The sequence below is a fragment of the Perca fluviatilis genome, chromosome 19 (genome assembly GCF_010015445.1).
Source record: "Perca fluviatilis chromosome 19, GENO_Pfluv_1.0, whole genome shotgun sequence".
Classification (NCBI taxonomy): domain Eukaryota; kingdom Metazoa; phylum Chordata; class Actinopteri; order Perciformes; family Percidae; genus Perca; species Perca fluviatilis.
The window spans coordinates 33,756,728-33,783,284 of NC_053130.1; the positions used below are offsets into that span (position 1 = coordinate 33,756,728).

Below are 26,557 nucleotides of genomic sequence, written 5' to 3' on the forward strand. Positions count from 1 at the left end.
CACATCAGCTTCAGAGTAACAACAGCCCTTATTTATCAAACCCCTTTAAAGGTGTAATATATGTAAACAGAAATAAATAAAACCTTCTTAGAAAGACAGTAAGATTCAAGTGCCGTAAGAGATCGTCCTACAAACAGCATCTAAATGAGCAATCATTTCACTGCAGACTAAGTGGGATTCATCCGTCAAAACCTTTTTCTTATTTACATATTATGTACAAAAAGCATGCCTTAATTAACAAATGGTGGATCCCGCAATAAAATCTGCATGTCCTACATGAGATACACTCGATGGTGTTTTAAGCCCCCAACGTCTCCTTCCAGGCAGCGCTTCGATCGTTGACTTCAAGGCAACTAAACCTAACCTTAACCCTAAAGGCTGTTTTTACAGTTGTGCGGAGGCTCCACGCAGAACTCTCGCCGTAGCCTACGTAAGTGGCCTGATGTTTATACTTGTGCGCTGGTGTGCGCGTCGAGCCGGCATGTGTGTGTATGTGGGGGGAGTGTGTTGAGCGAGGGAGAAGTGAGAGAGTGATGGTGATTATCTTCAGAGTGAGTAGTGACTCTAGAGTCCTAGTGAGAGAACCAAAGTGTCTCCCCTGTTCTTTCTGACCACAGTGGGAGATCTGGAGCAGGAGAAGTTAACCCTCTCCTTGATCTCATGTTGTTTATGGAGAAGGAGAACCAGGAAACGAGCCGGGGGAAATGCAACGCTACCAAGCCACGGCCAAGCGACGTGCGTCGCTGCGAAGTGTAGTTACATTTTTTGCAAGGTGTGCGTCAGGCTACGTATGCCGTCGATTTTAAGTACGACTATAAAATGGTCTTAACCCTAACCCTAACCATTGCCTAATCGACCTCAAGGCAAAGCTGCGACCGTTGACTTCAAGGCACCTAACCCTAACCCTAACCCTAACCATTGCCTAATGCTAGTGCCTTCCAGGCAGCGCTGCCTGGATGGAGACGTTGGGGGCTTAAAACACCGACAAACATGAGATACAGGACGCAACAGAGACACTATGCTTCTAGTTACTGTGCTTCACCAAACAACTGTGTCCAATCATCAACTCTGATTTAAAGTAGCCTATTTATTCACAAAGTGTGTGCAAAATACACAAACAAAAATACACAAACAAAATCTTGCATGAGCATTAGATTATAAAATTAAGATATAGCAAGAAAAATGAATATGCTGTTTAATATGACAAAGCAAAATGTCATGTAATTCCAGTAGTTTTCCATGTGCACTGCAAAAAGGTATATTTATTTTTAAACGAGGTGATACTGATTTTTAGGTACATCAAAGAAAGAATTGATACATACTTAATTTGAAGGGAATATCTGCCCATTTCTACCAAACTGGAGAGCTACTTCCTGGTTCTACTTTGACAAACTGCTCTCACAGCAGTTGTGCACAATAATCCGTGCTTATGTGTAATAGATATTTCAGGTGCATTTACCCCTCTTATAAAAGGTTATACTAGACTTAGATAAAAGCAGTCTTGTGTTAGGTTGCAGCATGGCCACAAATCACAGCAAGTAGGCTGATGAGTAAACTGTTAGCATGTTTCCTGACAGGAATGATGGCCCAAACTACTAAAGAGCAGAAACTCAGATATAGACCTTTAAAACCTCTTAAAGAGCTTTCTGTTTAACCAGAAACAGCTCTGAAGTCGCTAGCGTTAAACCCACCAGACTCCATTTAAAAAAGCAATACTTTTAGCGTGTATAGAGCCAACATATTTTCACATGTAAATCTGTAAACTATGTGTTTATTTCAACCAAAACTAGAGTTGTGATGGTTAGAAAAGTGGAAAGATGAACCAAAACTGCTTTTCATAATTTTATTTTGTTTCTGTCGACTTTGAATGAAGTGTATTTTACGATGGTAACATTACTGATTATTTACATTGAGTCTGGTGGGTTTAGCAAACAAAAGGACCAGAGACAAGAGGAAATGACAGGAAGTAGCAGATGGAGGCCCATCAACGTACATGTGTTATATATTTAGTGAAAAGCCAACATCTAGCATGTACAACACAAATAGCTTAGCCTGGGAGCCAGATGAATCTCATAAAAGATAACATTGTATACAATACTGAGTGACACAGAGCTATCACAAGTTTCACCCTATTACATGTTTTTTTTTTCCAAATATTAAAGTGACATTCTTTAAGTGAATTGTAAATATGTCACAGCAGGTCAGAGTAAAGTCAGAAAAGTCTTCTAGATACATTATAATATTTGACAGTTTATTTTATTCTACAGCATTCCATTATTTTAGACAATAATTGAATATGTAATAATGGAATTATCAGATTAATATGATTAATTTTACCTGGAGGCTGATGAAACTTTACTTTTCTGAAATCATTATGTCAAGCTGCGATCAATGTTCATAGTGCATGGACTACCATCACTGCTCATTACTTTTAGTTAGCTCTACCTTCTCTGTTCAATTACTGACTTTACAAGGCTCTCTTTGGTGCTCCCAATAACATATAGTGCCTCGGTCGTCAAAATAAAAGCCTTATAGTCTGAAACCATGCTCGCTGCCAATAAAGGCTGTAAAGGCCCTGACACACCAACCCGACGGCCAACCGTCGGCAGAAAAGGCAGTCGGACTGATCAGTCTCCTTGAGTTGGTCAAAAAAGTGCCTCTGAACACACCGAAGCGACGCCGACTTGAGAGTACGTTCTGCGCGTGCGTGACACGTAATACGTCTCCATAACAGCAGGCAGCGCTAATCTGTATTGTCGCCCAAAAACTGAAAACCGGAAATGACGGAACATCTCTCTAGACCTGGTAAACACAGAGCATGCTGTCGTCAGTCACTGTTTTCATCAGAGAGTGGTGATAGTAGTCAAGAAGGATGGTTGCTGTCATTACTCGCTGAACGGAAGAAAATACCATGGCGAGTAATAAGAAGATACTGGCGTTGTCAGCTCTTCTTCTTGTGGAAGAAGCACTGATTCGCTAGTCAAGGCACTCCACCAATCACATTGGTCGTTGAGTCCACTGCCCACTGGCCGATTCAACAAGTCAAATCGGCCAAAATGGACGCCGACGGCTCCTCCGACGGCACGGAACACACCGAACAGACTCGAGTCACCGACCTCGCCAGACTGTTGGTGTGTCAGAGCCTTAAGCCTTAAGACAGAACAAAAAGCACAATAACGTTGCTATTCTTAGAGCCTCACCCAAAATGTGGTTAAAAATGTAACATTTGTTCTGAGGGTGGTGCTAGAGAAAGAATAGAAGCATTGAATCGAAAAGGTCCATCTCTTTGGGAACATGAATGTGATTGGGCAACTTTCACGGCAGATATTTTGTATGCAAAGTTGAAATTTTGGTCAGAGGTGGCGATAAAGGGGAAGACAATGTCCGAATTGTAAAGAAGGGATCCTGTCCTCAGTAAATGCCATGCCAATCTGCCCATTAGAGTTTGATATTTCTTACGTCTGGGTTAAAACATTTGGTGGTGGGACAGATGAAGGTAGGGCTAAAATAACCAACAGTAGCATTATAAAAACATTAAAATTCATCCTTTTGGAAACATGTATATTCGTGGAAAAGTTCATGGAAATCCTGCCATGAGTTTTCCAGATACCATGTCAAGAAATCTGACCTCATGCTGGCGGGAGGGGAAAAGCGAGGTCAGAGGGGTCACCCAAACCGTTAAGAGTCCATGAATATCCACCTCAAACTAAACAAGAGATATCTCACTCTGGGCAAAAATGGCCGGACCAAACAGTGGAGTGACCCCTCTGTCCTTATGCCTTGCTGCTGCCAGGGCACTAAAGAACCCTAAATAAGAACTTTTGTTAAAATCTTAGCCACATTTACTGTATATGTTCAATGACAATTCAAAACAACACACTGTATTCCACCATTGTGTAAACGTTAAAATATTTCAGTCACCATGTGCACAGATTAAGAGATGTTTCACTGCCACTGAAGTGATATACAGTAGATTCCACAGAGTAGATCCTTGTCCTGTGTCTGTGTGTCTGTGTGTCGGTCTGTCTGTCTGTCTGTCTGTAAGTCTAGGTCTACACTCAAAGACAAGTACACCATGCAGTGAAGACTTCTGGGACAAACACATGAGCAGTGTCCTCCAGTCGGCCCACACGACAATAGGAAAACCTTATTCGAGTCACTAGTCTGTCAGCTTGTTGAGTTGTGATTGGATGGAAAGATGATGGTGTGCGTTTGGAGACAGTGACAGTGTCTACACTTTTCTTTCCATCTCTCTCCTTTGAAGGCCACATCTCTCTCTCGTTCTCTTCATTTTTCATATAGCTCTCGTCCATTTGTCTGCGTGTCTGTCTCTCATGGTCCCTCTCTCAGGTCAGAGGTCAGCCATCATCTGCCTCAGCAGCCTCTTCTTGTGCTCTGAAGCTTTTTATAGATGAGACGAGGTGGAGAAACACAGTTTCAGGGTGTATGGGTTGGACCCATCTGAAACCACACACACACACACACACACACACACACACACACACACACACACACACACACACACACACACACACACACACACACACACACACACACACACACACACACACACACACACACACACAGGGGTGAATTGAGTGTAGAAGGTGCAGTCCAGGAAATGAATACAGCTAAAACAAGAATAAATTAATACATGAAGATGAATCAGTGATCAGTGACAGCAGGTGAAACTGTGAGATATTATTTTAACCTTCAGGATACAGACACATCCTACTCATAGTCAAGTATAGACCCAATCACAATGTTTGCTTATATTACAGCAATTTCCGGGTAGAAAACATATTCTTTGTAAATCTTTACAATCATCCCCCGAAACAACCAAGCAGGCCTGCCTTACTGCATGATCCAAATTTTCTTCAAAACATTTTCAGCATGTAGCCTGCTAGCTCGATGGTTGTTGATGTTTCATGAAGGGAACAGAGTTTGAGAAGGGCAACACACAGAGAGCGGAGGGGAGGGACATCTGGCGCTTGAGCCACGTGCGGCGTGTGTCAGGCAATTATCCGTTGATCCAGACTACCTGCCTAGGGACTATGGATGTAAATTAGCATTCTTGCTAACTCCGGCATGGTTATATCTAGTTGTTTATACAGATGTTTATTGATGTGCTCTGTCTTTATCAAATAAATAAATGAATGTTTGCCAAACAGGACAGTGGTGGCCTAAAGGTTAGAGAAGAGAGCTTGTGACCGGGAGGTCGCTGGGTTCAATCCAGAATGGCAGGATAAAAAATGGGTGGGGAAAGTGAAAGAGCTCCCTCATTACCATTGTTATTATCATGCCCTTGAGAAAGGCCCTTAACCCCAACTGCTCGGTGGCCAGCAGATCAGACTGTGGTTATAACTGGGCAGCTTCCAATGTGGAACTGTGTGAATGTGATCAGGTCGTCTTTGCAAATGAGAAGTTGTTCTCAATCAACTTACCTAGATAAATAAAGGATAAATACAAATGCAATACTGTAGTTATGTGATTACGGTATATACTACTTACATCATCACAAAATGAAGTGAACCCCACCGACTGATACTGATATCTAAAAGTGTAACACTGGTTAGCTAAGAGCACAACACACCCGTACCACACGTGTAAAATGAAACATTCTGTACAGTAATACAATCTGTGGTTAAAGGTCCCATGACATGCTGCTTTTTGGATGCTTTTATATAGACCTTAGTGGTCCCCTAATACTGTATCTGAGGCCTGTGGCCTTGACCAACTGCCACTTTGCTCGTTTGAAAGCCATGATGTCTCTCTCTCATGGGTGGGCCAAATTCTCTGGGCGGGCAAAGCAGAGAAAGGGGAGGTAACCTTTCCCTTTATGACCTCATAAGGAGAAGATTCCAGTCCATCTGAGCTTTCATTTTCTCAAAAGGCAGAGCAGGATACCCAGGGCTCGGTTTACACCTATCACCATTTCTAGCCACTGGGGGACCATAGGCAGGCTGGGGGAACTCATATTAATGTTAAATAACCTCATAAAAGTGAAAGTTTCATGCCATGGGACATTTAATGACACTCGATTCAATGTGAGATGTTTTTGGTTTCCTCCTTCCTCCTTCCTTTGCATGTATTTATTTAGTTGGATTATTTTACAGTATGTATTTTACCATGAAATATTAAATCTGAAAACAAAACATTGCTTTTGCCCGGGTCCAAAAATACTAGGAAATAAGACGTGTCAACCAGCATTATGGACAGGGAATGACAAAGTGTTTATTGGATATACAGGTGTAAACACAACCACGCTGTATGTGATGTTGACAGAGTGGACATTGAGCATATGAATGCTTGTGGGACAGGAGGTGTTCAGACAGACTTACTGGGTATCCTGATCTGGTAATGGTTGAGAACAGTAAGAACCTCCACAGCGTCCGTTTTACTGTCAAACTCCAACAAGCCAGAGATGGTCTTAGAGGAGGCTGAGAGAGACACAATGAGAGAGAGAAAGAGAGAGAGGAGTAAAAACAAGATGAGTAAAGACAGGATAGACAGGGAGTAATGTGTAATTAACTAAATTATATCACTTTCAAATTCAACAGTTCACAGAGCAAAGTAAAAAAAAAAAAAATTGTTTCACAGACTTACTACAAAAGGAGAACATGAACTTTATAAACTTTAACAAGAACCTAGTAAAATCTCACACTGAAGTTCTACTTACGTTTGGCATCAAACATCTTGAATTTGACGAAGCCGGGCACGTCATGCTCCGTACACAGCTGCCAAAACACACACACACACACACACACACACACACACACACACACACACACACACACACACACACACACACACACACACACACACACACACACACACACACACACACACACACACACACGGCTCCGTTAGACAAGACTTAACCTCAGTCACTTAACCTCTCTGCATCATGGAGTCTGGCATAACATTCTCCCTCCCATCGCTTAAAATACGGACGCTTGGTCAGGTGCCTTTGGCGTTGTAATTGACAGTAAAAGTCTCCATTAGCGTCATATCTAAACGCGCTGGGTCGGGACTATTGGCGTCACTTTTGACGCAGTTAGGTTAAGGAAAAGGTCGTAGGTGTGAGTTTGGCGATGGCGATTTTGGGACTGTTTCTCTCGTTAAATAAAATCTTACTTACAGGATCTTACTCTTTAACAAAAAGGTATGTATCTCTTTAGGGATCATTTCCATAATGCTGTTAGAATAACAATCTGAGCTTGTCAGCAGCAAAAAGAGCATTTTAGTGGACGGAAATTGACAATGCACTGACATTACATTGCAGCCAGGTTCACACCTACCCGTTACAGCATTCTCGCTCAATACTGGACCAATTTCAAAGATTGTTGTTCATATTAGTCACTTAGACAGCATGCCCGGCTTCGAGCAGCATGGTGGCCCAATGGTTAGCACTGTGGCCTCAAAGCAAGAAGGTTCTGGGTTCTAATCCAGGTCGTTCTGGGCCTTTCTGTGTGGAGTTTGTATGTTTCCCCTTGTGAGCCAGGCAAGGCACTGGCTTAGATCTGGAGTTGTTCCCCGGGTGCTGTAAATGGCTGTCCACTGCTCCCTTGAGGGATAAATGCAGAGAATGAATTTCGCCACATGCACAGTATGTGTATGTGACAATAAAGTGCCTTCACATTTAGACAACAAGGTTGCTCAAACAAGTCCCTTAAGACTCTCCAGCTGATCCAGAATGTTGCAGCGCGTGTTCTGACAAGAACTAAGAAAAGAGATCATATTTCTCCTGTATTAGCTTCTCTGCATTGACTTCCTGTAAAATCCAGGATTGAATTGAAAATCCTTCTCCTGACCTACAAAGCTCTAAATGGTCAGGCACCATCATATCTTAAAGAGCTCTTAGTACCTTATTGCCCCACTAGAGCACTGCACACCCAGAATGCAGAGTTACTTGTGGTTCCTAGAGTCTCTAAAAGTAGGATGGGAGCCAGAGCCTTCAGCTACCAGGCTCCTCTCCTGTGGAACCAGCTCCCAGTCTGGGTCCGGGAGGCAGACACCTTCACCACATTTTAGAGTAAACTTAAAACTCTCCTCTTTGATAAAGCTTATAATTAGGATTGAGGAGTTGCAGCGTTCGCCTCGACCGGCGGGGGAGGGTGTATAGCTCCAGACACAGCACCCCTCCTACTTTCTGCTTGTCTTCCTAGTCGTCAGATTCATCTACCAACCCTTATAGAACTGACTCAGGTTTGCCTTGGACCAGCTCATTGCTGCTCTAGTTTTAGACTGCTGGGGGACTTCCTTTAACACACTGAGCTCCTCTCTCCTCTCTCTTTCCATCTGCATGCATTCATGTTCCAGAAATGCTTGTTACTAACTTATCCTCTGGGGAACTTAGTCCCCGGAGTCCTTATGTTTTCTCGTCTCGCAGTTTTCCTTGGATTGGGGTGGCACCTAAATCGTGGTTTCTGCTGCCATGGTCTTGCTTGACGCCCTGCTGTGCCCTACTACGCTCCGCAACACCCCGCGAGGCCCTTCTATGCCCCGCAACTCTCTTGGAAGGCATCTTGGAAGGAAATACTTTGACTGTATCTTAAAGTAAAACATTTAGCAGACAGAAGTAGCATACCCTCAATAATTGGTCCTGTGATATGCACGGAGGAACGTTGTAGTAGTGTAGCACTGCCGATGGAGGCTGGATGATGTTTTTGGAAGCCTGTCCGGCGCTGCTGAAGCGGTTGTTCCTGGTCATGGCAAAGTCCTTATAGCTGCTGCTGCCGTCCTCTAACTCAAACACCTGACTGGGGATCACTGCATGCTGCTTGGAAACACTGCACACAACACAATACAACACAACACCAGTGTTACCTGACCCAATCCATTTGTTAACCATTGTATTTTAGGATGCCTATTGTCAGCTGGCCAGGAACTACAGCTGGAAATTAGCCGTAGAGGCTAATGCTACTCCTTTTACTGTGAAGTTAATTAAGGGGGACTGTCCATGACATTATAAACTAACAAACTAAACTATTCTGGGTAGCCCAGATGTTAATATGTGAATTTTCAACTTGAATTTTTCGATCTCAATTTGACCAATCAAATTTCTTTGAAAAATCGTAACTTGCGTATATTATTGGATCTGAATTTGACCAATGAATCTGAGCAACCTAAATCTACTTTTGGAAATTCTTAAAGTTGATTTTTTTTTGTATCTGAATTTGTGACCGTTAAAAAAATATATATTGAAATTCAGGTTTTTAAAATGTATTTAAAAAAATTCAGAACAAATAAATTCAGATACATTGTTTTAAAAGTAAAATGTTTCAATATCAAGTATTCAGTGGCTGTTTAAGTTTTGATACATGGTTTTCAAAGTAAAAATATTAAAATTTTAAGTATCTAATGGCTGATAAAGTTCAAAGACTTTCCAATGGACGGTCATTCTCATAGAATTGCTGCAATCTAACAGCATATCATCTGGATCTGCAGAGAGAGCTGCAGGAGCCAGTCTCATAACGTCAAATTCTGGCGTTTCTTTCAATTCGGCCTCCTGCATCTTTAAATTGATCAATAACAATTTGATAGTCATATTTTTATTTATGGATCTACATACAATGAACCTAAGTGTTAACATGTTAGTAAGTAATACTTGTTATTACAGTATCACGGTGTCTCTGTTGTATAACATAGTCCATTACAAATCTTTGGCTTTTGGACTGTTTGCATTTACAATTAGTTTTTTACATTTTAAGGCAAATGTTTTGAAATTGAAAAACTAACGAAGAGATTAATAAACCTATAAAACCACAGGTCCTGTGAACTGGCCTTTTCAGTGTGCCAGATAATCGGTAACTTCATCTCTATTACTAACACTAATTTAGATAGATATGAAACGTTTGGATGTATCATATACACTTGACCCACATGGTGACAGATATGCAACTTTAGAAAGAAAAAAAATTAGAATAATGTATGTATGTGTGTGTATTGATCTACTTCTCACCAGACATTGAGTCTCTTGCCAAACACCTTGATGCTGTTCAGGTGTGTGATGGCTCTGTCCACAGCATACTCATCTCCCATCTCAACCAGCGCTGTGCCAGGAACACTCTTCATAAACTTTACCTACAAGCACACACGATCACACAATTCTTCAAGTCTGGCTTAAAACAATAGTTAGGTGCCCATATGGACAGGGAAACAGATTTGGCCTTCGTACTTCCTTGTATGCTTCCAATGTGAGTAGGGCTGGGTATTGCCAATAATTTCCAGAATCAAATTCAATCTCATTCACATGTCCCAATTCGATTTTCCAATTTGATTCAATAACAATTAGGTTAGGGTAATTTCAGTTAAAATACCAATTTAGCTTGGATATAAAAGAGATTCTCAGAGAACTAATGCAGTAAATTGTACAAGCAAGAAGCAAGCTGAAGTGCGTAACTTTTGATATTAATGAACGTCCGTTCCATTCAAGCCATGCGTGATCACGGAAGGCTTGTATCATGTGGAATTCCTCATGGGGATGACAGAAACTACGCACTTTATTTTTTAAAGGTCCCATGGCATGAAAATTTCCCTTCATTAGGTTTTTTAACATTAATATGAGTTCCCCCAGCCTGCCTATGGTCCCCCAGTGGCTAGAAATGGTGATAGGTGTAAACCAAGCCCTGGGTATCCTGCTCTGCCTTTGAGAAAATGAAAGCTCAGATGGGCCGATCTGGAATCTTCTCCTTATGAGGTCATAAGGAGCAAGGTTACCTCCCCTTTCTCTGCTTTGCCCACCCAGAGAATTTGGCCCACCCATGAGAGAGAGAGACATCATGGCTTTCAAACGAGCAAAGTGGCAGTTGGTCAAGGCCACACCCCCACCCTCCACCTTGCCCCCCCTCTCTCCTCCTCAATAGCATTTAAAGCTACAGACACAGAAATGGCACATCCTAAGGAAAGCTCATTGTGGGACTGGCTCTAGTGGCTGTAATTCTGCACCAAGGCTGAATTTCGGGAAAGAGACTTCAGATACAGTATTAGGGGACCACTAAGGCCTATATAAAAGAGACTTCAGATACAGTATTAGGGGACCACTAAGGCCTATATAAAAGAGACTTCAGATACAGTATTAGGGGACCACTAAGGTCTATATAAAAGAGACTTCAGATACAGTATTAGGGGACCACTAAGGCCTATATAAAAGAGACTTCAGATAGTGAAAATGTATTAAAAGATCAATGTCCATGTTTTTTTTAATCATTATCAGAACAAAGATTGATTTTAATTGGAGAAACGATTATTTTTAACCCAGCCCTAGATGTGAGTGGATAAAATCCTCAGTCCTCGTTCCCTGTAGACATACATTCCAAAGTTGATCTGGTTTTATGTTCTATGGTGCAGTACAGCATAGTGGGCTGAGGATGTCTCAAAAAGTTACATAAAGCTCTACTGTGGATGTGACAACCTTGAGTAGTCCTCTCAGTGTAATGGCAGAGTGTAAGTGTATAGAGTCTTTTGAGGACAATGTAAGGAAATGATTATCAGAAGGGTGGGAGTCATTTGTGAGCAATTCCTGCACTCTAACGATCCAAACAGCAGTGACTGCTGTGAAACCACAGTTATAACTCTCCTTTGTTTCTATAATAAACATGAAACTGCAAAAGCTGTCAAAGACACCCACCTTCTCAATGTTGCCATAGAGGCAGAAGAGGTTGAAGATGCGGGTGCAGTTCATCTTGGACGAATGGAGGCCGCTCACCATGGCAACAGAGCTGGGGGCATGGCTAGAATATGAGGAGGATGATTGGGGCGCAGGGTAGGACACCATGTCTGGAACATCCACTGAGCTGAGCTTGTACCTGCTGTTGCCAGGCAGAGGCAGCAGGGGGCAGGGTTGACCTGAGGAGGCAGAGACCGAAATGAATTGAATGATAGAACAACCCTGCCTGCGTCTGTTGTTATTTTTTAGATGTGGCTGTGCTGTCTTCAGGAGGGTTCCCACTATTTGCAAAACAATCTTTTTTACCAGGAACCTCACTTCACCCTTGTGACCTAAACTAAGTGTTATATAAGCACTGTAACTCTCATTTGATATATTATCTGAGTTTAAATGGGACATTTGACTCCAGTACAGCAGATATATAGCAATGATTAACTCCAACAATGAGCATTCATTCTTTACTTTCTCTCTCTCTCTAGCTGCCTGAGGGATCATAAGTGAATCAGATTACTAAGTTAAATTCCTCTGTGGATTCAAAAAGTCCCACATTGGCCTCTAGAGACCACCGAAAATGTAACCAATTTTGGCATGCCCTTATAATAAGTGTCGTGTTATGATGTTGTGCAAATCTTTTTTAATACAATGTTTCTCCTGGCTGCGGTGCCACAGAAAAGAGAAACAAAGAGGAAATTTCAAACTTAACAGAACCCCCCCGCCTTCCCCCACGACAGCTGAGGCTTCACTTTAGCTTCAGCTGAATGAGGACTTTTCTTACAGTGTAATCACACTAATTCTTCCAACATTTAACACACATATCACGCATGTGCGCTCACACACATGTGCACATGTAACTGATTATTTCAGATAAGGGGATTGGTGGTCTGTTACCTACACAGGGTGTTTACTTATTAATTTATCAATCAAACAGCTAATTTTATTTCTGTCTTCCCTGATCTAAGAAAGAGATAAAAAAGCAACATGAAAAAGAGGGCTGTCATAAAGGAGCGTTTCACCTTATGTAATCCTGCTTCTGTATCAGCTCTTTGTTTTCCTCATCACAATTAAACAGCTATGTCCGTTTTGAGAAACACAATACATGTGAACCTTATTGTGATGAGGCTACTGATTGAGCGTTGTCTCTAGTATCATGTATCTACGCTCAGTTTCCTTCAGCCCACAGACTGATCGGAACATTTGTTCACAGTTGGATGGACATAAAGATTTTGGATTCCAGACTTAAAAGTATTAAGCCGCTTTTCTTTTATTTTGGTCATCTCAGTGCTGATTAGATTAGATTCAACTTTATTGTCTTTGTGCAGAGTACAAGTACAAGGACAGCGAAATGCAGTTTGCAGAAATGCAGAAAAAAAAAAGCTGAAAAGTGCAATGTGATATACAAGTATAGACAGGTGATGCATAGGCAGGACAAGAAATATATATATAGTAGGTTAAATTGTCATCGGGATGCAGAGCAAGAGTTCAGTAGGGTGATACACTGATAAACTGAACACAGCTGATTTACTGTTAATTGGATCAAGAGACATATAACCCATAGCTGCATTATGACAAACATTTCACATTAAAGGGTAATTTAGTTTTTTGTTCAACCCTGGACGCTATTTTCCCATGCACTAAGTGACTAATGTGAACACAAAATCTTTGAAATTGGTCCAGTGTTGAGAGAGAACAGCACACACGCACAGAGCAGACACCACGCGCCCGCCAGTGTCAGGTAAACTCTGCCCTCGAAATAGATTTCTGCTCGCTCGAATGAAACTGACTTTTGACACTTTGGGGAGGGAAACCAAGCAGGCACTGGCCCTCCAGCTGAAAAAGTGTTATTCTGTCTTTATTAACGATGTAGTGCAATACAGCACCGTAAATAAAGGTATGTATAGGTGTGTCTCTTCCGTTCTGTTGTTGGGATATGTGCGACGCTCTTGAAATGTCCATTAATCCTTCCTGATGTACCCTTATCTCAAACATTAGAGCTAGCCATCGCTAACATGGCTATCGTTTAGCCTGGCCAGCCAGTCTGATTAATCCATAACAGAAATTTAGAGCCAAATAACCAAATACTTTTATTATTTTTGGCATATCTAACTTATTAGTAGAACGCGATCACACATTAACTTTACATCCTACACCACGTCATGAAACATTATTTCAGTTTCTGGATCAATCAGAAACAACAGCCACATTAGCTAAGGGTAACGTTTTTAGAGGTAGGCTATATGGGTTCATACATCGGCAAAGAATTTTACCAACATTTCACAAGCATCGCACATATCCCAAAAACAGAACTGATGAGAGACACTTATACATTCCTCTATGTCACGGCCTGCCCGTGACTCAGGCTGTGTAGTGTTTCCTTTTTGGGTGTTCTGTGTGTGTGTGGAGTGTGTGGGCTTTGTGTGTGGCTTTCTCCAGGGCACCTTTCCTATACCAAAGCACATTTTCCTAAAGAAAAATGCTGTTCCAAGAGTGGAGAGCTGCAGACAAAACGGGGCTACTGTGTTGACCTGGCATCAGTAAGTTACAAACCAAAGCATGGCAGGAGAACAGCAATTTCATAATGTCCCCATTATGTTGTCAGACACTTAAAATAACAATCTGAGCTTGTCAGTGGCAAAAGTGGACGTACATTGACGGTGCACATTTGCCCTAACGGATTACATTGCAGCCCTGTTCGCCGCTGCCACTCACTCAACACTGGAACAATTTCAAAGATTTTAGATTTTTTAGATTAGTCACTACGCAGATGCATTGGAAAATAGGGTCAAGGTTGAAAAAAATGTGTGCTTAATGTACTCAGTAACTGTAGCCTATTTAACTTTGAATCATCAAGCCACATCCACGTGTGCACGTGTACTCAAGGTTCACCAAGAAATGCACGTGCGTCTTGTATTTCGAAGACTCTTCTCACCCCCTATAGAGTGTGTGTATGTATGTGTTCGCGTGCGTGTGTTTGTTTGTGCATGTGTGTGACAGCTTAAACTAAAGAGTGTAATTGGCAGGGATCAGTTTGCAAATGCAGGTGAAGATTTACCTACTGCTGCAGACCATTACACATGACTGGCAGTCCACAACTATGCTGGGTGAATGTGTGTGCGTGTTTGTGTAGAAGAGTGTCAAGTTTCACCTCAGAGGTATGGGGACTGTAGATTAAGTAGCAGCCTTGTATAAGGCGGCAGATTCAGTTACCAGTTTAATTCTAAGTGTGGGTGTGTGTCTTTGTCTTACCATAGCCGTTATCGCTGCTGTAGGACGATGGGTGTTCTCCTAAAATGGCCTGTCTCTGCCTTCCCTTGCCACGGTCTGAAACACACACACACACACACACACACACACACACACACACACACACACACACACACACACACACACACACACACACACACACACACAGAGTAATTTACTATGAAACAATGGGCTTCTTTCACGATGTAGGCTTTGCGTCAGAAGACTCCACAGTAAAATGGGAAAAGGTATTTAATCCAGAACAAGGCCCATCAGTATCTGCTGTTTGACACTGCCCTTTTAGAGGGCTCTTGAAACAAGCTCAAATTATTTCTGGGGCTGGATAATTACAATAGACAGTTTGTTCTCTTCTGTCCGATTGTCTGACTGCTTGTGTTTCTTGACCCATCTTTGATGATGTTAATGTGTTCCCAGATCTCAGCAATTAACTCGGCTATTACGATATTCACGTTATTAATAGAAATAAATCCTTCAGAAATTCCAGTTTCACATTAATTTGGTCTTGTTTTCATGGTTTTGTCATTTCTACCGATTCAGCCATCCATTTCCAGACTTTATCTAAGCAAAAGGCCAAACAAAGTAGTCCATTCGTCCTTCTCTCCCAGCCACGGACTCCAGCTCCTCCGTGGGATCCATAGACATCTCCATGTTCTACAGTAAGTCAGCCCTGGGGTCTTCTCTCCCATAGAAAGGCTTCCAGGAGGCATCCTAATCAGATTCCCAAACCACAACTTCAACTGGCTTCTTTTGAAGCAAAGGAGCTTCCAGATGTCGGAGTTCTGGACTGAGCAACCCAGCCAAGAACGCAGATTGCCTCTGCTTATATCCACAATGTCATTCATTTGGTCACTACCCAATGCTCTAGAGTCTAGAGCATTGGGGAGGGTTGGAACGTAGTTGACTGGTAATTACTGCCGAAGCCACATCGATCCATTTGTTGATCTTGTGTTCCATCTTACTCTTACTTGCGAGCAAGATCCTTTGTTCATTGCTCAGGAACTGAGAAAATCCCCCTGTCCAGCAGAGTATCATGACGTTTTAATGATCAGCTTGACGGGCCATGGCAAACCAAGGGAGGACTATTTTTATTTTTTTTTTACAAACCATAAATTCGATTGTCAGAAGAGATGTCATGTGGAACCCAGTAAGGTCAGTGGTGTAAGTGAGTCGATGTGAAAAGAACCAGAACAAAAGAACCAAACAAAGTGATGGAGGGAGGACTAAGGTGGCAGCTTGTGTAGCGACACGGAGCATTTGTACCAGGTGCGCTCAGCCGATCCAAGTGAACAGCCCTGCCTACCAAACTACCAATAAAAGAGCAAACAGGCCAGAGGGCCGTCACAACCACCAGTTTGACTTGAAGGTTGTGGGCCCTATTTTAACGATCTGAGTGCACGGTGTAGGTCCGTTTCGGGCGTGTCCAAATCCCCTTTTGCTAGTTTGATGGCGGAAAAAAGGGTCTATGCACTGGGCGCATGGTTCAAAAGGGTTGTCCTTAGTGTCTTCATTAATCAGAGGTGTGTTTTGGGCGTAACATGTAATAAACCAATCAGAGGGTCATCTTCCATTCCCTTTAAAAGCCAGGTGCGTTTGGACCTTGGCGCATTGTTATTATGATGGAGGATTTGCTAAGCAGGAATGAGAGATTTTCAGGAGAAGAAACTGATCTGCTCGATAACACTATTTCACAATGTAATATTTTTTTATTTTTAATCTTTTGCATGTTTGTGTGCTGCTTCGCGCAGTGCACAAGCCTAGGAGCATTTTACTAATGCTCTGTTAAAATAACAATGAAATGCTGCGTTATTGACTTTAGACCAGGTTTTTGTTGGTCAATGGCGTGATCACTTTCCGCTGCCTCAAGATAGCAATACTCCCAGAATGCACCTGAACACACCTCCCTGTAAGACCAGCACGCCCATGGGCGCACAGATGGGCGCAGGTACATTTGCTATTTAAACGACGTGGGCGCTGGACGGGAAACTGACAACTGCATCGGTCTTAAACTAGCAAAGACACTTGCGTTTGGCTTTGCTCTGCCGCCCCAGTACATGGAGGTCAATGAAGCAAACATCATCTACAAAAATTAGAGATGCAACTCTGAGGCGACCATACTGGACATTTCACCCCCCCACCCCCCCGCCCCGCTGCACATTCTGTCTCTGAAACAGAAGGCAGGGCACAATCCTGGCAGAGCCCCACTGTGAATGTCCTACTCACAGAGCTACTAGCTGAGATCTGAGACACAATAACAAATCTCTGCTATACAGCATCCAAAAAATAGAACGCTTAGAGTGCATGAAATCGGAACCATTTTAAACATCGTACAAGAGTAAAGGGATGGAGAACAGAGGATGGTGCTACAGGAGCGATTTTAGACTATAGTATGGATGCTTTCATAATTTGGAACTTGTCAAAAATAAAAGCTGATCACAGCCAGTCTTCTCAGTGGTGGAGAAAATGGCATTTTTCAGCCGCTTTTGAAGGCAACAGTAACATGTTCTTGTTAAAAAAAAGAAATACACACACAATGAAGTTGAGCCCTGAAATGCTGCCACGACAGAGATGGGTTTATTTATTAACTAATCTTATGTACATGACCGTTAAAGAAAAAGATGGACTTATGTGGTGTTATTTCTGTGCTATTCTCTGGGCAGAAGGAGTGTGAGGGCTGTGCACAGTCCTCCTACAAACCATACAGCTCAGTTACATGTTACTTGTCATTTTTTTTTCTGTTGAAGGTATGGGAGTTGATTTCAAATTACATTCATTTCTATAAACCACACTCATGAGTACTGATTCTACACCCCGGAAAAAAATTGAAAACGTCAATACACTTTATGGTAATGATGGAAGAGAATAAATAAGAAATAAACAGCTTTAAGGTGGCTTTATTCAGAGAGAGGCAGGTATAATGATACAGAGAGGGGCATGTGAACAGAGATATGAAAGAGACAGTACCTGTGAGGCATCACGCTTTCTCTTTTTTCTCCCTCATCACGAAAGAACATCAACCTGCATTACATTATCATCATAATGATAAAAACATCACCATCATTACTGTGACTCATCCACAACACAGTGAAAGCATTACATACTGCAGTATATATACTACATACAAGCTATATACTTCATTGGAGTCCCATTGCAATGACACTGACTTTTTGTCAGTTGATAGGAAGAGTATATAGTAAAAAAATATCCCTCCCCCATCCTCCGGTCAACAGGTATGTGCTGATGCAATGCTGTGTTCTGAAGCACACACACACACACACACACACACACACACACACACACACACACACACACACACACACACACACACACACACACACACACACACACACACACACACACACACACACAAGAGATGCTACAGCAGTGAAAAATGAGAATGCCAGGAGATAATCCAGACAGCAGGATGGCAATCCACACTGACCTTCATGCATAAATTGGCAGCATGCACACGGCATCATGCATATGTCTCTGGTACGTTCAGAGTGTCACAAAGGCAGCTGAGCTGAGCTACTGCGTGCATCCACCAAGACAAGAAAACACAGCTTAAAGGTTCCAACTCTTCAGTTACAGTAGGCTTGTTGTGCGAGCAACTGACATAACCAGGTAAACTACAACAGCTCTGTATTAACCACATTATGCCATATTTAGGGTTTGGAACAAATTAAGTGTAGTGATGGATGGAAAAGAGCTGATAGTCTTAATTAGCTTTGTAGCAACTCATTTGGCAATGGCTTGAATGGAACGGACGTTCATTCATATCCAAAAGTTACGCGCTAATTAATTACTAATTAATAATTCTTTTAGGAATCGTAACCATGCAAAAGCAGTCTGATTGGTTCATATGCGTGATATAATTCCACAAAAGACTACTAAGATGTCTAATTCCTTTGCACAAATCTGTGTTATGCCTTGTCTGAGGAAAAACAAACTAACAAACTAGCTAAAAGCCACTTCAAAACGTAGATATGTATGGTTAACTTCTACCTCCTTGGTAGTCTACCTATTTCCATTGCCATCAGACAGCCCTTCCCGAGGTGGTACCAAAGCCGTTACCTACGTTCAATGGCAAACGCACAGATATGTGCAGCAAGCCAGCCCAGGAGGGCCTATTGTGATCATAAAAATGTATTAATACAAATATATTTAAATTGGAACGTGTCTATAACTTTCATATAATCACAACATACCACTGTCAGCCTGTCGTGAGCTATATTGCTTAAAAATAAAACAGATTAAAAGTGTTGCCACCTGTAACAGAGCCAGGACCTGGTACAAGCAGTTGGGCAAATTTTAGGAATGCCACGGTACTGTACTTCCATTATCTTTATTGTGACTAGAATTGCCACTGTTCATCACACCCCCAACCCGCACCGTCAGACACCGCCCACCAAGAGGCTGGGTCTGTCCCAGGTTTCTGCCTAAAAGGGAGTTTTTCTTCGCCACTAACTGCTTGCTCTTGGGGGAATTACTGGAATTGTTGGGGCTTTGTAAATTATAGAGTGCGGTCTAGATCTATTCTATCTGTAAAGTGTCTTGAGATAACTCTTGTTATGATTTGATACTATAAATAATAATTAAGGGATTTGAATTAAATTGAAATCCACAGCAATCCAGCCCTTTGGTCCCAAAACATTTCAGTTAGATAGCAAATGCAGTAAACATTCTTTGTAAATCTTTACAATCATTCGCTCAAAGAACCAGGCAGGCCTGCCTAATTGCACAATCCAAATTTTCTACAAAACTTGCCATTTTCAACATGTGGCTTGCTAGCTCGAAGACTGTTTTCTGTAGCGAAGGGATTGTGGGAAAGGCATAACACAGAGAGCGGGAAGGGCAAAGATGTCAGGCTTTATTGTGGATTTTTACTTCTGTTGATCCAGACTAACAACTCAGTAACAAGCAGAATGCAGACGTACATCTGGCCTCAATGTTGTCAATGAAGTTCACCTACATTTCTTCCTGTTCAGTCCACCAACTATCGCAAACACAAAAAGCTACATTTGTGGCTTGTTGTGAAAGAGGTAGAGCCTTTCAGATACGTTGACTTCTACCTCTTTCACTCCAGGATGCTGAGGCCCCCACACTTTAATTCTAAAGCAGTCTTGTTAATAAACTCTGTGTGGCCAGTGATTTCCACTCAGAGACATCGATCAGTAATGACTTACACCTTGTCTGTGTCCTTGCAATGTGCCTCCATTGAAAACATATAACACTGTAGATATACATTTATTTGGTGAATATTTCATCTATAACAGAGTTGGGCCCAGTTCACAATGCTATCAATCATTTCATGAATCATTTTGAAACAAGATAGTCTACGACTGAATTAGTGATCCCTACAGGCTCCAATGTTCATTATGCACCCAACACTAAACCCAGCCTTAAAGGTTCCCTGTGGAGTTTTAGACCTGTAGCAGTGCTATTCTGGTGACCAGTAGGAGATGGTAGACACAACCAGATATGCTGCGATGTGCCAACAAAGGCAGGGAAGAAGAAGACTGCAAGCTAGTAAACATGAATTCAAATAAAAGTTGGATACTTAAAAAAATGTATTATAGATTATTTATAATGAGGAAGAGCATGCACTTGGCACGCTTGTTAGACATCAATGATACACACAATGCATTTCGGTGAGTAACGCTGAACGTAAACATATCTCGTTTGTTCACAAGAAAAATCCACAGGGCACCAAGTTTGTTCTGAGGGTGTAGCTAGAAAATGGTTACACTATTAAAACCATAAATGTGACCACAAATTTCATGACAATCTGCTCATTAAATACAATTAGCAAAATCTGGCAAGAAGGTGGCACTTGGTAAAAGGGCATTAGAAATCATGGACATGACTATTCAGAGAAAATATAATGGTGATCTCGGCAGTAGCTATTCAGTCCCTCCAGGATTTCGCGATGTCGCGAATTCAACCAATCACCGTGACTTTTCCGCAAATTTGACCAATAACCAGAGTTTACCGCGACTTCAACCAATGCCAGCAGTCCCACGTGCCAGACTTTGAGAGCCACTGACCAAGTGGGAGTAAGAGGGAGCTTGTTTCCGAAATTCCGATATGAAGACGAGACCCAAACATCTCACATTTATCAACAAAACGTACAGCGTAAGACCATGCAAAACATTTCAGACCGTCCTGCCAACCTGTAAACTTTTTAACATCAATGTACGCTGTAACGTTTTTTCACTATACAGTCACTGAAGCGGCTGCTGTTTGAATATTGTCGGCTCTTTGCAGTGGACGGGGGCGGGGCTGCTGCTCATACAGTTCCCCCCCGCTACTGACGCCCACACACACAAACGCACACGGTGGATGCAGGAAAAACCAGAGATGCGACAACACGATGACCTAAACTGAGGACAGCTACGCTCGTTATTGTAAGTGCAATAATAAGTTAAAGTCCAATAAGTACTTTATCGAACCGTATGAATGTGTGTCCCGGGCCAGGATATGAAATGAACTAACAATGTAAAGATCAACAAGCCACTGACACAAATTGACTCAATAAATTATAATTTTTTTGTCTTAAATCCACCAGCCATTTTCATATTATACCAACATTTGCAGCATCCTGAGCCTTTTTGGTAAGGTTCCTAGGAAAACTCAGCCCAGAGTAGTTTTATTCTCCCGAAATAAGTTTCCTTTTTATTTTTTAAGAACTATACATAAAAGAAAACGCAACTTTTTTTGCAACTTTCACTGACTCCCGCAACTTCATTGCAACAAACATACAAAAGACATCACAACTTTTATCGCAATTTTTTACAAAAGCTCCAGCAAAATCAGGCATTTTGGGCCACAACAATCTAAAAAAGAGGCAGCGAAATCCTGGAGGGACTGGCTATTACATATTTTGCTCTGGACCATCCTTGGCCTTACTGCTAGTGGAACAAAAATGGGAAGAAAAGACACCACGACGTTTTAAATAGTTTGACTATTTTAGATTAAAAGTCAATTGAATTTCCTGAATTGATTGAATTAAGAATGAACCGAGCCCAACATTAATCTCATCACAGTTTACAAGAATTCTCAGCTACACACCACATAGTACAAAGAATGCTGCTGTACAGAGGACAGTGCATAGATGGCAACAAATGTAATCTGCCATATAATATAGTAGGAGTGCTGTTTGGCCCTGGTTTTAAATAAGGCACTGATACATTCCAAATAATCTATATATGAAAAATATAGAGCTACATTATGTGAAAAGCAAATCCATGCACGTGTCTGAATGTACAGCTACTGTAATCAGGGGGTTCCAATTTAGGGGTGTCACGATATACTGGTTTTCACCATTTTCACAGTTTTTTCAAGCTTGAATTGATCTTTTATTTTTCTCAAAAATGGATCCCTCCACACGCACAGTTTACACGATCATCTTGCAGGGGAGCAGCAGGGCATTAATTAGAAGTTTGTGCAGTGAAAGTAAAGCCAATGCTCAAGTGCCATTGACCTGCATTCTATCTAATTTTCAGCAGGGGGCGACTCCACTTGTTGCTAAATGAAGTAGACTTGTGTTGAATTCTATGAGAAAATGACCCTACTTCTCACTTGATTTATTACCTCAGTAAACATGTTCACAGTCATTTATATTTATGGTCTCAATCACTATTTTTTAAGTCTTCTTCAATACAGCATGATGTTCATTTTGTAAATTATGGTCCCATTTGGAGTAAATTGACAATAAAGCAGGACATGCTTTAGGGCGTGGCTACCGTCAAACTGGCAATTATGATAGAGGCTTAGCATGGCACTGTGGACATTAAAACAGACCTGAACTTGTTTTGGGGTGTTGTCCACGTCTTAATCTTTGACCCTCTCACTGTGTGTTTTCACTTCATCAAAGTTAAGTGGAACATTTTGGTCACCTAAAAATGTCTTGTTCAGCATTATGCCAACCAAGCTAGCTAGCTACTTCTAGCGTTAGCTGGTAACTTAAGGGAAAGTTTGCTGATTTTCTGTATTGCTGTACATGCAGATGAATGGGCAATTGTGAATGTGTTTTTTTGAAATCTTTGGCAATTTTTGCCCCCTCAATCACATTTTGAAACATTCTGAGATTTCTTGGGGCAGTTGGTGTCTTTGCCAACGACAGGTCAGTAAAGTAAATAACAATGTGAAAGGGATACAAGTTTTACTCAATCATGTGTGAATAGTTTGAATTCTATAAAGGACAGTTTTATCTTGTGTAAGTCAGTTCATGGTATGTAGTTCTCTGATTAAATGTAAATGCTCTGCTCAACTCTTCTCATGTCAGAGCTACGTTATCACTGAAAGAGAATGTGGAGTCAGAGTTATGGTCAAAGGAAACATCTCAACTCACAACTATTCCCTGCAGCCACAATCCTGCTGCATTCCAATTAGAGAATACACTTGTTGAACCATTACTTCATCCATTCAGTTTGTATTACATTAGTTTAGCAGAACAGCTGTCCATTAAGTATCAGTGACAAAAACAAAAAGGACTTTTGTAGGTCAGGTAAGACCTTATGAATGGAGTAAGGTGAAGTGATGTGATAATAATATCATTATACTATTAATAAAGTTATTAACTGATTAAGTCTTGCTTTTAAGATTCTATTCTATTAATTACATGTTTTATGTCCATGTTGGAATAGGCTGGTTAGCAGTTAAATGTGGAATGACATTTTGAATATAATTTTAAATAATATTTTATTAATGGCTCTTTTTATTATTATAGTTATTTAAAGTATGGAGAGGTTATTATTGTGATATTTGAATGAAAACTTGATTTTGTGACATCCCTAATTCAGATGAAGTAAAATGACAGAGAGCAAATATTATGCCAGACTTTTATACGGTAGCCTCGCATAGCCAGACTTTTGACTGTCAACATGTCTGGTCCAAAATATTGAGCTATCAGCCAGATATATCTTCACAATCAGATTTTGCAGTAAAAAAACAAATGAAAAAGGCAGTTTGGAGTGTACAGTAAATTTTCATTATTTGTTTGCTGGAAGACCTACATTATCATCACTGTTATATAATACTGTTATTTACTCTATTTTTGTGTAAATTTAATTCATTGTATTTCATAATCGTAATTGTGCTTTTGCAACAACATGTCAAACGGCCAATACAGCCTATTGAATTCAATTAAACTGGGTAAACTGAGTAAAAACTAGAATCTGGGCACTCTGAAGAGCTTAACACACTGTGTAGACCAGACAATTGGGCCATGCGAGACTACCTTTCCAGACGGAAGAAGAGATTAGAAACAGTGTGGAGCAGATAGATGGAGTCCTGCAGACAGAGGTGGGGCTGAGGTCTCCTGGGCATGTTGAAGCAGCAGCTGCATGGTGGTCAGCAGGAGTGCGATCCATCTCTTTCTCTTTTTTTGCTGGGTTGCAGAAGTGTAGATGGAAGAAAGCTGCAGTGCATGGTCAGCCTGACGTCCATCCCTCTTTCTCTGTTCTCTCTCTCTCTCCCTCAATGTTTCTCTCTCTCTTTCCTCATGGTAAGCGAAGGTGCAGGCTTGTGAGAGGCCGGTGATTTGCTGGTGTGAGTGTTTAGATTGGAGATGGAGAGACGGGAGGCGGAGAAGTCTTGGTGTGATGTAGGTCTACGGTCCAAACTGTTATGACTACACTCTCAATCCAGAATGACTGAAGATCTGGACACTTTCACAAATGACTGACCATTTTCATCTATTGGTGTAACGTGAATCAAGGATTGCTGCAGTGGAGGGAAATGTGCCACTACAGAGAATTCCGTCTAAAACAGAGTCCTACCTTCCACATCCCAGTATTGTGAAAAAGTAGGGTCATCCCAAACGGCCCAGTGGTCATGGTCTGACTTAAGTCTAAGTATGAAATAGAGACAAAAGAGAAAGAGGGAGACAGTGTATGCCTTACCTCGTCTGACCAGGTACGGTTTGGTGTAGTCCCAGCTCTCGTTGTCATTTTTAATCACGTTCAGGCGTGTAGGCTGTTTGACAGAAAGATGAAAGAATTAATCAAGATCCAGTTAAATGTACCACAGATATACATGAGCTGCACTCTTAGTAATTTGACAGTTTGCTCGTAGCTTTTAGTAAACCCTGCAAAACTGTTTTTGACCGAAATGTGTCAGCTGCCAGTATGCCAACAAGGCGTGTAGCAAAAAGAGACAACACCAAGAATGACATCAAAGACAGAAAAGAAGGAGAAAGAACTGGAAAGAGTTCTGCGCGCAGCTCAACGCCAACGTCAGTCTGTCCTCCGGATCCCATACCCAGTTCAAAGGTCTAGCGTAGCACATGAACCAGGCGATGGAGACAGCTCTTCGCTGCTTTGTATCCCAGGACCCTTCTTCCTGGTGCCAGCAGCTTGTTTAGGTGGAACACGCACACACCACTTTCACCAGTTCTGCTACAGACCTGTCTCCTTTTCAATGTGCCCATGGGAACCAGACTTTCCTCTTCCCAGGCTTGGAGAAGGAGATCTCCTGCCAATCTGCCCAAACCTTTATATGCCACTACAGCAGAACATGGATCCAAACCCGAGCTTTGCTTCTCTACTCATCCGCTCTGTCAACTGCTACACCACCACTGTTAACGGACGCTGTTCTCAAACACCCCCCTACCTAGTGGGCCAGAAAGTGTGGCTGTCCCTCCGGCACATTCCTCTGCGGGTCAAATCCCCAAAAACTGGTGCCCCCATTCAATGGCCCCTAGCCGATCAAAAGAATCATCAATCCAGTGGCGGTGAAAATCGAGTTACCCCGGTCCATGCTGGTCCATCAAACTTTCCTGTTAAGCCGTTCCTGGAGAGTCCATTGGTCGCGGCCACTCCACCCTTTCCATTGATTTGTTTCATTTACCTGACCTACTCAGTCCATATCCTCATCCGCTCCCACTGTCGAGGGAGGGGACTCCAGTACCTGGTCAAATGCGGAGGGTATGGTTGAAAAGAGGGGTCCTGGATTCCTGCTTGACGCATTCTTGGCCCACACCTCATCGTCTCTTTATCAGACAACGACTCCACTGGCCAAAAAAAAAAAAGAAGTTGTTTTCTCACTTGATTTATTGCCTCAGTTAATATTTTTCTAATGAGTTTATGGTCTAAATCTTTAGTTTTAAGTCTTCAATACACCATGATGTTCTTTTCAAAAATAACGGTCCCATTTATTTAACAATACAATTTCAGTTGTAAAAACAATTCCAATTCCATATTTATGATGATGTCTTTAGAATATTTTACACTCAAAATAAAATAAATAAAACCCCTCCCTCTCCCCTCCCAAACCTGTCTCTATATTAAATCAAATAATTATTAATTTCTTTCACAGCACTGTAACTTTTATTTGTATATTATTTAGGGCTGGTCCGAATACCATTTTTTTGAGCTTCGAAGCTTTGGTAGTAATGAGCATCGAATATTCGAAGCTTCGGAACATATTATCTCTAATAAAGGCAGGAATCTCTATGTGTCTGTCTGTTTGTTTGCATTTTGATTATTTTGAGAACCTTTCATCCAAACAACTTCACAAGGGAGTGCAGTGTCGTATTTGGTGCAATATAGATAGACAGGCCAGACGCGTTCAGAATTAATAAACTTTTAACATCTCAAGGATCACCGTCCCGTCAACGAGACACTT

At 41.6% G+C, this 26,557-nt stretch overlaps 1 protein-coding gene across 1 annotated transcript in view; it reads right to left on the reverse strand.

Annotated features, from left to right (window-relative positions):
* Nucleotides 1–3,818: 3,818 nt before the first annotated feature.
* The window catches only part of LOC120548034 (heterogeneous nuclear ribonucleoprotein L-like), a 73,214-nt gene continuing 50,475 nt past the window's right edge, over nucleotides 3,819–26,557 (reverse strand). Inside the window, exons 7-14 of the mRNA XM_039783966.1 lie at nucleotides 24,835–24,907; nucleotides 14,915–14,989; nucleotides 11,633–11,850; nucleotides 9,965–10,086; nucleotides 8,591–8,792; nucleotides 6,680–6,737; nucleotides 6,342–6,440; nucleotides 3,819–4,461 (exon numbers count right to left, since the gene is read on the reverse strand). Coding sequence (XP_039639900.1) covers nucleotides 4,406–4,461; nucleotides 6,342–6,440; nucleotides 6,680–6,737; nucleotides 8,591–8,792; nucleotides 9,965–10,086; nucleotides 11,633–11,850; nucleotides 14,915–14,989; nucleotides 24,835–24,907 — 903 coding nt within the window. The 3' untranslated portion in view covers nucleotides 3,819–4,405. The remainder of the gene's footprint in view (nucleotides 4,462–6,341; nucleotides 6,441–6,679; nucleotides 6,738–8,590; nucleotides 8,793–9,964; nucleotides 10,087–11,632; nucleotides 11,851–14,914; nucleotides 14,990–24,834; nucleotides 24,908–26,557) is intronic.